Here is a 17,445-nt window from a genome sequence, read left to right on the forward strand (position 1 = left end):
GGGGCAGGAACCACGGGTGGTCCTGGCGATGGGATGCAGGCTCCACTAGGGGTTCTGGAGGGCAGAAAGGAGTACTCCAGAAAGAAAGATGGCTAAGGAATTGCAGTGCCTGGGCTTTAGCCTCTGGCCTTTGCTTCACTAGCTGTGACCTATGTTTTAAAAATCACTTAATATTCCGACAGCCACTCAGATGCCTAAAATGTCCTAGAGAAATCAAACACTGAATGACCTTTCATTACAGAACCATCACAGGCGCCCATAAAGTCCCCACCCCCACCCCCACCCCACGACTGGAACTGGACTTTCCAGGTGATCATCCAGCTCCTAATCTGGTCTGGATGTTCCAGCTATGACCTCTCAGGGAGGCAGCTCAGCCGTAGCCTCCGTGCAGGCCTCTGGGACACAGAGAGCCGCCAACCACTGCCCCTTGTCAAGCACAACTTCCGGCAGCATTCTTAGCAGGTGGAAGGCACTGAGGGAGGGTAGTTATTTCTTGTAGCATCTTATTTTGTAGAGCAGAGAGCCAAGTGAGTCTGCAGATTTTAACTCAATACAGATATCAAGGAAATGAGCCAGAGAGCCAGCCGTCCACCCCAACAGGAAGCAGGAGTCTCACTCCTCCCTGTAAGCCTTCGATGCATTGCAGTCCCTTCGCACATCAACAGCGGGCCTTCTCCAGCCCCTGCAGTGCGTAAATCCATGTGCTTGAAACCTTGCCCTTGTCTGGCTTGTGACCTATGCTCCATCCAGCCGCTTATTTTTAAAGCCCAAGTTTTAACCCTGTTCAGAGTATAAATAGGTTGTCACATACCAGCTCCCGCGAACACAGTGTAAGTCGCTTCTTATCTAAAGTGGTTTGGTTCAGTGTCTTGGGCTTTTTTTCAGCTTCAGAGATGAAGGAACTGAAAGAGAAGAATAACAATTTTAAAGCTTCTTCTTCATGAAAATCCACTTACATGATTCCAGAGATTTGCAAGTACGCTTTCCACAGTCCGATGGAAAGTTAGTGGGTCCACAGAAAGAATTAACAATGCACTACCTTTCAACAAAATGAGAACCGGAAATGGGGCCCAGACCCCTCGTTAGTTTTGGGAAATGAGTATTTACCTGTTTTCTTTCATAAGATGTCTATGGTGGTAATGATCAAGAATTTCTTTTTTCTTTCTTTCTTTCTTTCTTTCTTTCTTTCTTTCTTTCTTTCTTTCTTTCTTTTTTTTTTTGGTGGAACCGGGGATTGAACTCAGGCCTTTGCACTTGCCAGGCAAGTGCTTACTCTACCGAGCTATCTCCCTGGCCCCTGATCAAGAATTTATAACAACCACACACAAAATAAAATAATTATCCTTTGCCTTACAAATTTAAAGCACACTACAAATTTCCTGGAAAGTCGTATGTAAAGTAAATACTTATTTTTATTTTTATCATAGTGATTCTTCTGTCTCAGCCTCCCCAGTACTAGGATTACAGGCGTGCATCACCATGCTCAGTCTTGTAAAAAAAAAAAAATGTATCTACACATATATATATATACACACACACACATTTCATACAGGGTCTGCAGGGGTTCACTACGTAGATAGGACTCATAGTGATTCTCCTATTCTCAGCCTCCCCAGCACTGGGATTACAGGCACGCCCCACCATGCCCAGTCTAAATTAAATATTTTTGACTCAATACTGAAATGTGTCCCAGTCTTCCTGAGTAATAACATTCTTTTGGCAGTGAAGTTAAGAAAATGTTCGTAGGCAAATGAAAAGGTTATAAATGAAATTCAAGAAGAAACGTAAGTGGCAAAAAAAAAACTGAAAAAAATAAGATACTGTCCTTATTAGTGATCATTTAAATGCAAATTAAAATCAGTACTATTTCATCTAAAAATGAACAGTTAAGGTTGGCAAAGGCGTGGAAGAGTGCAGGAGAGAACCCATTACTGTAGAAGAGAGTAAGTTATGACAGCGTTCTAAAAACCACCTGGTAGCACATTTAACACCTAAATGTACATATAATTTGATCAAAAATTACTCTAGAATTCCTACCCTCCCCAAACACCTGAACAATTTGGAAGCACATGCTTACACTATGATATTTACTGGGACACTTTGTAGAGTAGCACAATAAAGGGGTGCAGTGTCGTATCATTAGGGCCTAGGAACTGAGCAGAGGAAGTCCTTGCGTGCCTTGGCAGAGGTACCCGTGACAGACTGTTAAGGAATGGAGGCCTGCGGAGCACAGCGAGTGCCGCCCCTTGGGAAGAGGCAGAGCGCCTTCACGAGTGTGTCTATGAGGATGTGCCTTTGCAAGTGTACACGCACACACAAGTGTCTAGACGTCCTCGCTGGAGAGTGGGCTTGGAGAAGCAACGGACGCTACGTCTGCTTCCTCCTCCCCCGCTTTGGGGTGTGTCTGCTTCTTACCATGAGCCTGTGGTCCTTCTGGGAAGAAAAGCACTTACAGAGGAAACACAGAGGGGATTCTGAGTAGAGCTGCATTTCATCTTGATTTGTCTTAAAGCACACAAAGTATTACTTTTTGAGAGTCTCCTTGCCCCATTCCTGCCTTTCTGAGCAGCACATAGGATTCCACGCAGGATCTCCACTCCACATGGGGAGAAACGACCAGCTCTCTTATCAGAGTAGAGGCAGTGATCCGCCTGGCTTCCCTTCCTTCTCCATCTTCCTGACCCACCCTGGCTGCTGGCTAGGGGTGCCCTGCGTCACCTCTGCATGCATGGCCTGTCACTTGTCCTCACTGGAGGAGATGCCAAAGTCCCAGCTGCTCAGCCACAGGTATCACGGTGGGGAGCAGAGAGCCCACCCCACCTTGGGTCTAAGCTGCTGTCTGAGGTCTAGACTTGCCGAACATAAAGCTCACATTTTGATCTTTGAGTGACCTCATGAATATTTTTTTCAGTTGGTTAGAAACTCAACAAAAAAGTGAAATAGTGATCACCTTCCAGTAACGCCCTAATACACAATGTTAGTGAGCTGTTCATTTGCCTAAAACCGGTTTCTGAAAATGTCAGATTACAAAGCTTTTTAAAGATGCTGAAAGGAAATTGCAGGTGGCCACTAGCTCACAGCAGGAGTAGTATTCATATACATTGCTTTTGTGTATATTGCTAATATATAGCACTTCTCCTTCATGTAAAAAGTGAAGGAAAATAGAGGTACAATGAGCTAGATCTTTATTTCTTCCTCCCTCCATCTCTTGGTCCCTGCCTCTTTCCAAAGTTCTCTCTCTCTCTCTCTCTCTCTCTCTCTCTCTCTCCTTCTCTCTCTCTCTCTCCTTGTTTCTTATTCTCTTTTATTTTGTTCCTTAACTATTTGTGCTTTTGGGGGAGGGAGGGAGGGAAGTGATGGGGTGAAAAAAGATTGAAGATGTGTTATGTACATGTGCCAATGTCCTACAAGAAATGTGACCATTATGTACTCAAACATGGGCTAATAAAAATAAAATGCCAGGGCAGGTGAGATAGCTCAGTGGACTAAGCAACTGCTTTGGCAAGAACAGGGACTGCAGTTCAATCCCCGGCAGCACATGCCACCCTGGCCATGCCCCCATAGGCAATGAGCCGGCCACTGAGACCAGGCGTGGTGGCGCACACCTGTAATCCCAGCGCTGGGGAGGCTGAAAACAGGAGGATCACTGAGCTGCTGTCTCAGGTCTAGACTTGCTAGTCTCAGCTGTGTACTGACATGCTTTACCAAATAGTAAATAAATAAATAAAATACCATGAAGAAGAAAGGGTCAAGAGGTGATGCTGCTCCCTTAGAAGCACTAAAGAGCGAGAAAAGAAGCAGCTATCAACCACAAGCTGGGAGGTCGCTGTGCTGGGCATCCTGGTGCATCTTCATTAATGCTGAACCGATTTGTTCTAGTAAAAGCTGAAGGGCTGAAAAATATTTTGTTTCTTTCATTCTATAAAATTAAATCAGCTGACTATTTGAGAGATTAGGAAGTAGAGAATACAAAGCAGGATAATCAAGTTTACCTACTGCCTATTTCCTGGTTTTTGCCTTTCACCAAATTAATCTCTATTCCTTTTCTATTAATCTCATTCAGTCAAATTCTCATTTTTGCTCATCTTGAGATAATTAAGAGTTGGTCAAGTTGTTTCCATGTGGGGCAGGCACCCTGTAAGATGGTCTCCAGCGAGCCTCACCTCCTGTAATTCTGTCCCTCTGCATGTGACCTGCTCCTAACAGAATGTTTCAAGAGTGACACAGAGACACTTTCGAGTGAAGTCCTGGTCACTTCCATCTTACAGGCAGGTCCTTTCTGCCTCTCTTGCTCACCCTGATGAAGGAAGCTGCCACACTGTGAGAGACAGAGTGGAGCTGGTGCCCGCTGTGCAGCGGCTTATGAAGAGCTAAATTCTGCAAATAGCCACGTGAATGACCTTGGGAGTGACTCCCTCCCAGCCGAGCCTGGAGATGTCTTCAAGCCAAGCCAATGCTTTTGCACTTGAACCCAGGAGAAGTCCTAACCAGGGGACCCCTCTGAGTCCTTCCTGAATTCCTGACACATAGAAACCATGAGATAATAAATATTGTGTCTATTCACTGAGTTTTGGAGAAATTTGTTACTCACACACAACTATATATTCTGTTATGGTTTGTATCTAGAAGACCCCAAAGCCCCATACAGTGTTGGATGGGTTTGTTTTCAGGGTTCTTTCTGAAGTAGCAGAACCTAGAGCTTGTGATTGAGTCGTGGTTCAGTGCTAGGATTCAGGGTGCTGGAAGGAAGGGCAGGTGACTGCTGGATCGGGCACTGATTGGACTGGCACCTCCCTAATTCGGGTAGGCTGGGTACGGTATCAGGGCAGAAAGAGGCTTGTCTCGCACTTCCCTCGCCTGCTTTTGCTGTCTTCCACTGCCATGAACTGCTGCCCTCTGCCATCCTCCCGCCTTGGAGCCAGCTGATTACGGACCGAAACCTCTACAAACTGTGAGCTAGATACACCTTTTCTCCTTTAACTTTGGGCGTCTGCTACTTTGTTTCAGCAACAAGAAAAGTAACTAAGATGTCGCATTTTTAAATCTTTTATAATATTGCCTGACACCTACAGTAAGAGTCATTATTAATGTGCTACATGGAAATTTCAATTAAGTCATACACTATTTATCCATCTAGTTGTCAAATAGTTGCTGAATATCTACCAAACGCAGAGCACTGTGCTGGGCACTAACTCTATAGGAATTTTGTTTCATTGAAAAACTCTGCACTTAATTTGTCGGTCTGTATGTCTCCCTTTTGGTTTATGTGGTAGTTGCCCAAGAGTCCAGAAGCAGAAGTTACCCACAAGTGCCAGCTAGAACATTGCAAAAATAAAGAAGGCTGTAACACTGCACAGCGCCAGAGTGAAAGCCTGGGGAGCAGACTGCCTCCCCGCGGCAACCAAGGCCCGATTCTGCTGAGCTCAGCTCTGGTCTGCCGGCACCTGCTCCGACTGATGAAGTCACCCAGCACGGCCTTCATTTTCTCCTCTGGTGCCTCCTTGGAAATCTTGACCAGTTCTCTCACTTCTTCTATTCCTTCTTCCTGCGAACAGACCACAGGCAGGGAGGATGAGCAGTGGGGCTTAGAGGAGTACTAGAGGTATGGATCGAACATTCCAGAATATATGGCTGGGGTTATTTTTGCTACTGTTGTTTCAGAAATGAAAGCAGAGTTCTTGTGCTTGAACTGGAAGTGTCACTTCATCCTAACTTTGTACCTTCTTTTTCTCAGTTAAAACTGTTCCAGAGAGTGTCTTCATCTCTATTTCTCAAGCTCATCATTTCTGCCACAGATTTGTTCTCTAACTGGGAGCTATTTCTTTAGAGTCTACCCTGTGGGAGAAACCTAGTCTTGTGAGAAATCTAACAATGTAGGATTAAATTAGATATAATTATCAAAAGTCAAAAGCTGTGCTCCAGTCAGTTTTTCGAACAGTAATATATCTATATTGAATCATTTCTGAAGTTAAAAGCTATGCATTCATCTGATTATATGAATTTTGGCCTTGGAATGGCAGGTGTATATAGCAATGACTACATACTTATAGACTTAATAATTTCACTTTTCCTTTGGGGCTTAAGTTCTAGGATTCTTTTCAGGAGCCTGGGGGAAAATGATTCTTGAGGGCCGGGGAGATAGCTCAGTAGAATAAGAGCTTCCGAGGCAAGTGCAAGGGCCTGAGTTCAACCCCCAGTTCCAGGAAGAAAGAAAGAAAGAAAGAAAGAAAGAAAGAAAGAAAGAAAGAAAGAAAGAAAGAAAGAAAGAAAGAAAGAAAGGAAGGAAGGAAGGAAGGAAGAAAGAAAGAAAGAAAGAAAGAAAGAAAGAAAGAAAGAAAGAAAGAAAGAAAGAAAGGAAGAAAGAAAGAAAGAAAGAAAGAAGAAAAGACAATGATTCTCGACCACCATCGTACACACTGCCACTGCTTTTCGAGAATTCACAAATCTCTTTTCTATCATATGCCAGAGTCTGGTGCCAGGTTCGTGTTTCCCTCTTTCTCCCTTCACTAGAAAAACAGGCAACATCATAGAGTATTAAAGATTTGGAAACTGGGGTCACACTTTCTGATTCAAATCCAAGTTCTACTGTTTACTCCTTATGCCCAATTTCCTCATCTGTAAACTAAGGTAAGAATAACCCACCAACAACACAGAATGGAGTGTAAGCTATGTCAGGTTAGCTGTGACTGAGATGGGAATTAGAGAGAAGGGTTCACGCTTCTATGGTCTCCAAAAAATTCTGATTTGTTTTGTTAAAACTCAGAAGTAACTTCTGTATTCTGTCTGAAGGAGAATCAAGCCCCAAAGACAATCTGTGGCCTCCACATGGTGTGGTCGTGCCAGGCCTCTGGGGTGCCCTCAAAGCTTAGATCCTGGGTGCCCAGAATCCCATAGCTGGAGATAACATGCTGCTCTAAACAAGATGACTGAGCAAACAGAAGGAGAAATTCATTCTCTCCTCGGGATAGGCTCTGATGGAATGCGAGGGACAAGACAGGGGTCGTTAGTGAGGGGAGTGAGCAGTGGGCGGAGGACAGGCCTCCCGAGACACACGGAGTGGGAAGCAAAATGAGAGAACAGGAGGAAAGTGCTGGGGGGAGCCAGGACTTAGAGATTCTGTCAAAGGTTTGCAGGCTCCTGGCCCTCAGAGATAAGAAGCCAGCCTATTGCTAGGTCACCTAACTGCAGGGCAGAGAAGGAATCTGTGAACTAAGACGACAGTTTGACTTAAAGTCCAGGGAGTTTTCAAAATGTATTCTCATTCCCCTGGGTCCATGTAGCAGAAGACACATTGCTCCCAAAAGACAACAGCCTCGATTCAGTGACATGGAAACTGAGGCAGGGGCCCTGTGCTGAGCAGAAGAGCCTGCCTTCTGCGCCCAGTTTCCTGCTCCAACCGGAGCCGCTTACCAAGAGGTCTGCCATTTTCTCCAGCATGTTTGACCACTGCAGCCTGAAGGTCTGGTCCCCCCAGGAGCTGGTGAAGGAGACGCAGGGCTTCTTGGCCTCGAGTGGCAGGTAGTTGTAATTCCTGTGAAATCACATTAGGTCTGGAAGTTAGTTGTCCATCGGTGTTTTTCCGGCAACTCCAGCCACACATTCCTGTTGTGTAGGCTCTGATGGGGACGCAGGGGAGTGGAAACAAAGCTATCAGACATTAGCAGCACTCTCAGTCGTACTGGGGACATGAAGAAGCCATGCAGTCATCCAGCTGCAGCGGGAGGCAATAACAGCCACCATCAGGCCTGGGAAAGGCTTAGAAATGATCAGCAGGAGACAGGGTTTATCAGGCAAGACTTTATCAAGAAGTTTTGGATGGAGAGCAGAAAAAAGGGAGGAAAATTAACTTGCTAATTTAGCATCTATATTCCAGGAACGTGGGAGGGTCAACGGGGATAACAGATAACAATGCACCTTGTAAAATGAAATTGCTAGAGAGAGGTAAGAATATTATTAATGAGGGTGGAGGCTAATGTTCCAAACTCGATTTCAATATTCTGTGTCTTAGGATCCACCCGCTCATCCAGCCATCCAGCACTAATTGTTGGTAGACATTGGTACTAATAATGTACGTGACCTGCTTGGCTAACGTGAAACAAAAGGGACAGCCAAGTGGCTAAAAGGAAGAGACGTGGAGCCACAGAGGACGTTTGAGCGTACTGCAGGACATGCTTGCATGCTGATGAGAAGAGCCAGCTGACAGGTAAGACGGAAGACAGAAAAGAAGGAACTAATTCACAGATCTGGCTCCCAAGGAAGAAGCGGGTGGTGCAGAAGCAGATGAGGTGGAAGAAGTGCCGAGGTCCCCTCCCTATGATGGTCATTTTCTTGGCTTGCTTCTCCCGAAAGCCCTTGCAGTGTCTTCCTAGAACCTGGGACTATGTGGAGAGAAGTGCTTGGAAGGAGAGTGGTGGTGGCGGGGACAGGTGCTGTAACAATGTGGATAATGTGGACAACAATTAGGGGGGAACAATACCCCGTGGTGGGGGGGCGGGGAGGGAGAGAAAGAGGGACAGAGGAAAAGCTTTCCTTCCATTCCAAAAAGACAACTTCAGCCCCAAAGAGTGGGTGGTTGTTCTTTGAAGCTCTCCAGCCCAAATTTCTTCTAAAGCAGACAATAGAATTAGCAAAGGGCCCCAGCCTGTTCTGCAGAAAATAAGCCAGCAGATGTCCGTTCAGAATAGAAGCCAAGTAAGTCCTTGGCAGAAGCTGAGGCTGTCTTACAGCAGGGGAGAAACAGCTAACAAAGGTTAGAAGCCAAACTGTCCTTTTTATTTTATCTCTTTTTAAATTACCACAGTGAGCATCCTGCAGCTAAATCCATTTCCACCCACTACTGTGCTCTGCCCCAAGGTTTCTTTGGTTGGGATCGTTCTGTGCTAATGTGGCTCAGGGACTTGGTCTCCAGTTCTCAGAGCTGGCTCCACAAGGACCGGGACGCGGTGGCTTCTTACACAAACTGCAGAGCAGGTGGGAGGCAGCAGATGGGAGGGCACCTCTTGCCAGTGCAAGAGAAGACTGCCAGATGGAGTGGCTGCCCTGACACGGGACCAGCCTTGCGACTCTGGGCAGCGATGGGGCCTGGGATGCTGCAGACACAGTGATGACCTGCCTGAGGCTGGCTGCCGCTCTCATCTCAATCCTGAGCTCTGAGCCAGCGCATACACTGTATGCAAATACACATGCCTGGTAAATCTACAAAGTCCAGGATAACTAGATGGTGGTATTCTATTGACAAATAAATTGGGGGGGGTGCGTGTGTGTATGTATGTGTGTGTGTGTATGCATGTGTGTGTATGTGTGTGTATGCATGTGCATGTGTGTATGTGTGTGCATGTGTGTAGGCATGTGTGTGTATGTGTGTGTGCATGTGTGTATGCGTGTGTATGTGTATGTGTGTAGGCATGTACATGTGTGTAGGCATGTGTGTATGCATGTGCGTGTGTTGTATGCATGTGTGTAGGCTTATGCGTGTGTGTAGGTGTGTGCATGTGTGTAGGCATGTGTGTGTGTCTATGCATGTGCGTGTGTGTATGCATGTGCGTGTGTGTATGCATGTGTGTGTATGCGTGTGGGGGGGGGCATGTGCGTGTGTGTAGGCATGTGCGTGTGTGTAGGCAAATGCATGGGAGTGTCTATTAAAGTATGAGCTCTTTCATTTCATCTGCCGCTTCCGTGGCTTGCCATAATAAGCAGTTTCAATGCAGTGACTGAGAAATACAAAGAAAGCACATTCAGCAGAGCCAGAAACACCAGCATGACTTCTTTTGGTCTCCTTGAGCCAGCCGGGCGACACTTCCACGGGCTCCAACCATGAATGCCTTGAGACTGCTCAGCTCCCCACAATCCCTTCCACACCACAGCCTCTGAAATCCCACCAGTAGTCCATAATGGGCGGGTCCAACAAGGCAGGGATGATTTTGGATGCAAGGTGCCCGAGTCATCTCAGAATGTCTCCCAAGTATGCAGATCTTGTCACAGGATTCACTCACTGATGCCTGCACTCTTAAGGATGGAGTAGAAGAATGGGAGTTTGAAAGGAGGGGTGTGGCTTCCAGGTTGTCAGGGAGAACCCCCCCCCCATGCCCATGGGAGGGGGAATGTGATCCTTGGGAGGGGCAGAGCTCAGAAAACACAGGGAATGATCCAAACCATCTAAGGTTACTTTAACCTACTCTACCCTATTTTGTCCCAAACTCCTCTCCATCTCCCATCCTTTAGAATGTCAGCTTTCTATGACTTTTCTCAGCTCTTACCACTCCCTCAACTTTCCCTTACTGACACCTCTCCTTCTCTCTGCCCCCACAGTGCCCTTTGTGAACCCAGTTACAGTGATTCCTTAAATCATTCAAAAGTATTTATGAGTCTCTACTGCATGCCAGACATGAGCAGATTAACAGAAAATGAGAGTCCTTGCCCTCAAAATGCCCATGGTCTCCTAGGGAAGACACACAGGCAAATCACCTTAAGCTGGTGTGATTAGTTCCTGTTGAAGGTGATTAGAGAAGCGCAAGCCAGACGTGTGGTTTACTCTTGCAGGGAGGAGAACAGCAGCTGAGGAGGGAGCTCGTGGCAGAGGGACAGGGGCCCAAAGACCGAGAAGGGGTCAAAAGCAGGGCATGTTTGGAAATGGCCAGGGGCACTGAGTGACCAGAGCAAAGGGGAGTCTGGGAAGTCAATGGAGATGATGGAAGATGTGTAGATTTGGTGTTTTGATTTTTCTTTTTTTTTTTTTAGGACAGGGTCTACAGGGTCTCACCACATAGACCAGAATCATAGTGATCTGCCTGTGTTCAGCCTGCCAAGCACTGGGATTACAGGCGCATGCCACCATGCCCAGTCTCAATCTCCATCTCAGTGGGCCCTGGGGGAGGGGTTGGCATGGCATGCTAGGGATCGAACCCCGGCTGCTGCATCTGCCTAAGCAGGTGCTTTAAACCTCTGTGCTATTTGGCCAGTCCAGAAGATGTGTAGACTTGGATTGAATCCACAGCTCTGACCTCTGAAACTAATCCTAATATCCCCAGGGAGTCCATGAGTGGGGTGAAACAGAAGCAGTGGTTCGGCTCATCCAGGGAATGTTTTGAAGAAGAGCCAAGCCAGGGGGAAGGACGCTCTGAAGATACTGAAGGTCAAGGATGCTCATGGCTAGAACCACAGAACTGACAGTAGACATGAGAAATACTGAAGGCCTAGAATTGGCCGGTCTTTAACACTTTTTGTACGGGGCAAGAAGGAAAAAGCAAGCAACTGGCAGCCTTCTAGTTGCAGGTGAGAGGATTCTGGGAATGGCAGGATCAGCCCATGAGACCAAAAAGATAGGAAAGATCGGAAAAGGGGGAAAGTCGTCTGTGAAGACAGTGAGGCTGGTGAGTAATTCGCGAGACGCTCAAGCGTGGGTGTCCGATCCGCTGCTCAGAAAGCAGGGCTGTCTGGGGAAACAGATTTGGGAATCCAGGTCATCAACAGCAGTCAGGAACCCGTGGGTCCATCCCTAGGGAGGGTCTCTAGGAGATTAGTGAGCACATCTGGCTGGCTAGCAGCAGCTAATACCTATGAATTCCAGTTTTCTTAATGTAAAGTGAGTACGGCCGGGTGCTGTCATGAGATACCATGAGATCAGAGATTCTTTTGCTTCTAGAACAAGTATCAGCAATGGAACACTCATACTAGGTATTTTTTTTCCTTTTCAAATTATTAATTGGTGCTTGACGCAACTTTCTTTTAAAAGAAAAGATTTTACTTTCCTTTTCATGTTGAAAATTTACATGAGTTAAAGGGGATCCCTCCAGGTGTCTAAAAGTGGCCCAGCTGTGCTCTCTCTGGTGTCTGATAAGAATTCTTTGAGTTCTTTTATTTGCAAATTGCTATGGTAAAAATGAGATTTAAAAATATGCATCAATAACCCCAGCAACTCTTTAAGGAGTAGACAGAACTTGAGTGACTAAAATAAGGTTAATGGGGCTGGGACTGGAATTCTATTCTCACCTGCCTACTTTGTTCTGTGTCAGAGTTATAGAATAAAAGCGGCTTCAGATACGAAACTGTTCTTCCCTTAAATAACTTACCTGAATGCGCCAACTGGGGAGCTGTGACACTGCTAAGCATTAGTACAGCAGTATGTACTATGCTGTCCCTATTTGCAGATTGGTCCCATCACTGACAGCAATGTGTGTTTCTCATTTTAGAGAAGAACTGAATCCAACAGCGCCAGGAATTGGACCAAACCCTCCCATCAGAAACTGTAGCTGTTCTCACCTGCTGTGCATCCTACCTGTTCCCTTCTGTCACCAGAGGCTTCTCTGGGTGAGTGGTGGACATAGAAGTGGCCCCCTCGTGAGATGCGTCCCCTTCCCCCTTGTGCAGCAGTGGCAGGATGTCTTCCTCAGCTGATTCTGCTGATTTCTTCTTCTTCCCATGATGGGACCCTCCATCGATCAGGTTCCCAAAATTACCTGCAGAGGCAGCAAGCAGCAAGGAGAGGGGGGCTTGGCGTCAACACATGCAAACAATGAGCTTGGCACAAGGAGTCCGAGCCGACGTGCTCTGATGAGCAGGAAGTGGGTCTCGGAGGAAGGTGGAAAGAACAAATGGCCAAAGGAGACCACAGGACAGTGAGCCACCCTGCTGCGCGTCCTTTATTTTTAATTTTGTAAAACCTACTAAATTAAAAATCAGCAAACAAAGGCAAGTAGATAAAAAGAGCCACTAGATGTTATAAGCATGTTTGGCATCTCAGTGTGTAGCCTTCAAACCTTTCCATAGAGCTGTTGGTAGTGGATCATTGTAGACGCGGCATTTTGCAACCTCATCAGTGTTATGATCTGAAGCCAAAGAAGTCCCCCAGAGGCCTCCTGTGTTTTGAGCGCGACTGGATTATGGGGGCGCTATGCTTGTCGGTGGATGAATCCCTTGACAAACTGGAATGTGCTGTCAGGACCTGGTGCAGGGAGGTCTCTTGGAGCACAGCCACAAAAGTGCATTCTTGTCCCGAGCTCGCCCTCCCCTCTGCCTCCTGGCTGCCATGGGAGAAGCAGGCTCTTCCACCCTTGCATCACATGTGCCTGGTTTGGCACCAGCCAGTTTTGGACTAAATCCCCTGGAAAAGGTGAGCCAAGTGTACCTGTCCTCCTCTAAGTGGCAGGTGGCAGGTATTGTGCCCAGCAACAGGAAGTGACTATGACATCTGGATTTTTCATTCATCAAAGTATCATGAATGTCTTCCCAAAACTTCTTCTCTAAGAGAAGACTTCTTGTGTAAGTCCTCAAAGACAATAGCATGGTTTTAAAAAGCAAGAGGAGGTTGGAGGGAAGGGATGGGGGGAAAGAGGGAGTGAGAAGGGGTGGAGGGAGAAGAGAAGCGAGGAGGGAAGCAGGAAGGAGAACATGTGGGGGAAATAGGGCAGCCTTTGCACTTCGGATGCCTTTGTACAAGAGTGGACGCCCCCCGCAAGGGCATCCGTGCCACTGAACTTTCCACTTCACAGCCTGGTTTCAAATGCTTAAAGGGACTACGATGAAGATTTACCACTTTGGAAGGAGCTCCAGAGCTAGCCGGATCATACACCTGGCCGACTGGGTTTCAGTGTAGCTTGTGATCACTGAGCCTCTTAGCTCGAGAGGTTTCCTCCTGCCCTGCTCATCTCTCCCTTGTGTCCTTTGTCACCTCCGAATCAGCACTCTGTACTTCTGTGGCAGATGCTCTTGGTGCCCCGGAGACCCCGTACTAGGAAGGGGTCACCAGTGCCCAGCTGCTGAGATGACTGGGAAGCCTTTCCTGGAGAACTGGCTTCTGCTGATGGAGGCTGCCTGTCCCTGCCTGTGTTAAGGCTCCCTGCCTGCTTCTGAAGCCACTCTCCAGGGACAGGAAGGTTGACCCCCTCGCCTCAAGACGGAACCAGCTCTGCAGGGCGCCTTGTGCCCCTGAGCACCCTCAGGATCAGGCTATGGTGGTCTCCCTGCCCTGGGGGGCCTGCCCTGTGCTCCCCTGTGGGAGGCACAATAACTCCGGGCCTCCAATACTGTTGCAAGTGAGTCTTTTCCTAAATCCTGTGAATCTGCCACATCATGACTCTGCGCCACGTATCCCTTAATGGTCACCTGAGTGCCTCAGACCTATAAAATTCTCCTGGTGCATCAGCATCATTAGTGACGCTGACTTCCTCTTCCCCTACCTCTGCTCAGCTAAGCTCCTAATTCTTCTCACCCCGCCTATTTCCCATAAATCTCCTGCTATGCCCCGGAGGTGGGACTTCCTGTCATAGCCCGGTTGCCTAGTTACTCAAGCCTTTTACCCGCTGACGTCATTTCCCTAGCCTCCACTATATATACCTAGAGTTTCGTTTGAATAGACAAGACTTGATCAGAATCCTGTCTTGTCTCCATTTCTCGTGTCTCCTGTCCTTTGTCCCCTCCTCAGTTCCCCGCTCCTCTCCCAGGTGACCTTCGTTGACTGACCCGCTGGCTCGGGACACTGCCCCTTCCACACTCTTCTTCTGAGAATTTGCCATCAAAATGTGAATCACACAAGAGTCCTCCAGGGCTACATGGCTCTGGGCCCCTCAGCTAAACAGGTCCCTGACATCACCTGCATACTTCTAGGATTCCTCTGCCATTCAGTTTCGGATAATTTACTCAAGCATCAGTGTACTCCTTGAGGATGGAATTGGGCTCTTCTGAATTTGTCTGTCTCCACTGCCCACCCCTGGTCGTGGCACAGAAGGTCTCCCTAACCGGTGCACCCACAGCCTCTGTGCCACCATGTCTACAGCAGTGTCTCCCTAGCATCGCTCCAGTTCTCTCTCTTCTTCCTCTCTCCACTCTTTCCACTTTAGTGGACCTGAGGGAAGCCTCATGGCATCGTACAAAGAGGAACAGACTTGTTGCAGTCTTCTTTTTAACATCCTCCCACTGGGTAAATGGGATGGCGATCCGGCCTCTCTGGACAGCCTCTCTGGATCACTCTCAGATGCTGCTGCCACCAGGAAATTTGGGGAAATCAATCCTGAAGCCACAGCACGAGAGCAGAGAAGGAGAACAGGGAGGGGGAGCAGTAGAATAGAATGTGGGTGTTTTAATAGAATAACAAGGATGAGAATTGTGACAACTGGAAAGAGAGTGGCTCAAGGGATGAGCTTTGAGTTCTTCTGGAGACAGGGATGGAAGTGAAGAGGCAGGACACAGAAGAGTTGATAGCTGAGGTCTCCACAGGAGAAGGCAAGATAGCATGGTGGAAGGGAACGGAAGGTGTGGAGGTTAGCATCGGAGAATGGGATCTTAGGGGACAAGCGTTCAGGGGAGGGACACGCTTGGATGCAGATTTCTTCCTCCCTGTACAATACAAGCCAAAATACTACCTTCCTGTCTATGCCAAGTTCTTCCCTGGACAGGTCCACCCTGGAGTCCTACAACAGGAGGCTCCTTCCTCTGCTCCAGCCCTCACATGCTTGATGCCAGACCTCCGATCTCTCTCAGTCTGCAAACCAAATCTCTCTCCTCAGAGCTAACCCTCCAGTCCCACTGCCTTCCCTTTAATATAGCATTCCCCAAGTCTCTGCACCTGTGGACATGCAGGCATGGGATTCTTCGTGATGGATGGCCCAGAAGGGCATGATCCTGCCTCCATTTCCTTCTGCCCTGTTACGGAAAAGCTACCTAAATGTGAGCCCAGACCTTCCCTGATAGAACGCTTTTCCTTGGAATAGTTCTGCCAGCTGCCCAATGGACCAGGGCATGTGGGATTGGATGTGTGTTATTCTGCATATGGTAACTAATTAAAACTTACAAATGTGTGAGGAGTTATGATTCTTTTTTGACAGATGAAAAACGAAGATCCAGGAACTTAAATGAGCCCAGGGTAATGGAGCAGGAGTAGTAACCTAAATACGTCTGAATCCAAAACTATACTTTTCATCCTTTGTCTTAGTTACTTTTTCCTTGTTGCTGGGACAAAATACCCAACACCAAAATTAAGGAAGGAAGTGTTCATGTAGCTCACAGTGAGTGAGGGTTTCAGCCCATACCTGGCTGGCTCCAGGGCTGAGTGGCACAAGGAACAGAGCAGTCATTCACGTCAGTGGAAGACAGCAAAGAGCAAAGGGAGGGGCAGCTGGCCAGCCTCTCTCCCTCCCTTACGTTGTATGCAGATTACCCCAGCGCGGCGCAGTACTTATACCTATAATCCCCACATTGGATCATGAATTAATCAGAAACTCTAGAAGCCACCACAATGTCTGCAGGACAACTAAACACAAAGCATAACATCATTTCAAAGAATAAAGATAAATCTACTCCTTCTATAATGATACTAACATAGATAAGGAATCATTCATCTCTTTCCAAGATGAAGGTACAAACCACTACCACAGGGTCACCAGCAGGGTGACCAGCTCAGGGCACTAATTACTTTAGTCAGGAAGTAAGTCCTAAGCCTTGCGCTGGTCTGCACTCACCAATAGAAACTTCAAAGCTGATGGGTTTATCTCCAATCTTTCGGTCAATCATGGTAGCTTCAAAAAATGCTCCAAAGAGTAAAAATTCCTCATACTTTTCTGGTATAATCTAAGAAAGAAAAAAGAATTACTATACAACATTAGCTTTCTTTTTCTCCCCAGGAAGCTAACTTAATGCTTCTGACTTGTCCATAACCATTTTAGACATTTGAGTCTTTCCTACCCTGAAATTCCATTTTTCCCCACTAGTCAGACTGGCCAGAATCACAGCCAACACATGGCAAATCCAACCTCGGCCACCATCTAGAATGAGGCAAGTATGACCTTCTGAAATACAGAAGCTCTCCTTTCAAGCCAGAGGGGGCTGGGTGTGAGGATCTTTCTCAAATGCTGTTGATAAAGTAAATGCTTTCGACAACCCTCCCCCGACCAGGCCTCTGGGAAACAGAAAGTGGAAGATGAGTTGCCAAGAATCCCAGGATTCAACCCTTACATTTGACTGTAATGTTCTGGTTTAGAGGGAGCGCGCACACGTATTATATTAGGTGTTTCTTCTAATAACCTTGAAAGGTCCTAAGCTGGACCATTCCCATTTTACATATAAGGAAGCCATGCCTTGAGGGTAACTTTTCCAAGTCTTCTGATCACAGATCCCTGTACTCTTTGAGCTCTAACGTGTGCTAACCCAATGCCTTGGTGTGGCTGCAAAGAAAGACTTTACTGCAAAGAATAATAAGCAACTGGAGATAGATGAGAGGACTGGGTGGACATGTAAACACTGACCACTCAGGTACATCCAGCGGGATTGTGTACACCATGGTTGCCCTGGAAGCTGGGGAGAAACCCTCCCTGGACTCAGAATCATGAGTGCTTTAGAGTTCACCTTTTTACTCAACAAACTAAAGCTCCCACAGCAAGCTCAGTTCAGACAAGAGATAAAATTCTGTATCATTTTTACCAGTATTTTTCTCTCTTTAAAACAAAAAAGGGGGGA

At 47.0% G+C, this 17,445-nt stretch overlaps 1 protein-coding gene and 1 long non-coding RNA gene across 5 annotated transcripts in view; one reads left to right on the plus strand and one right to left on the minus strand.

The window, feature by feature from the left end:
- Positions 1-17,445, minus strand: part of Fer1l6 (fer-1 like family member 6) — a 170,277-nt gene that overhangs the window by 85,317 nt on the left and 67,515 nt on the right. For all 4 annotated transcript variants that reach the window (XM_023718786.1, XM_004634457.2, XM_023718789.1 and 1 more), the window contains 5 exons: positions 16,452-16,560; positions 12,275-12,455; positions 7,411-7,531; positions 5,445-5,545; positions 812-902 (listed from right to left, as the gene is read on the minus strand). In XM_023718786.1, coding sequence (XP_023574554.1) covers positions 812-902; positions 5,445-5,545; positions 7,411-7,531; positions 12,275-12,455; positions 16,452-16,560 — 603 coding nt within the window. The remainder of the gene's footprint in view (positions 1-811; positions 903-5,444; positions 5,546-7,410; positions 7,532-12,274; positions 12,456-16,451; positions 16,561-17,445) is intronic.
- Positions 7,619-12,258, plus strand: LOC111817573. The gene is made up of 3 exons (XR_002821738.1): positions 7,619-8,203; positions 8,801-9,189; positions 12,189-12,258. It is a non-coding gene; the product is annotated as an uncharacterized LOC111817573 (long non-coding RNA).

This window comes from Octodon degus, unplaced genomic scaffold (genome assembly GCF_000260255.1).
Source record: "Octodon degus isolate 3935 unplaced genomic scaffold, OctDeg1.0 scaffold00062, whole genome shotgun sequence".
NCBI lineage: Eukaryota > Metazoa > Chordata > Mammalia > Rodentia > Octodontidae > Octodon > Octodon degus.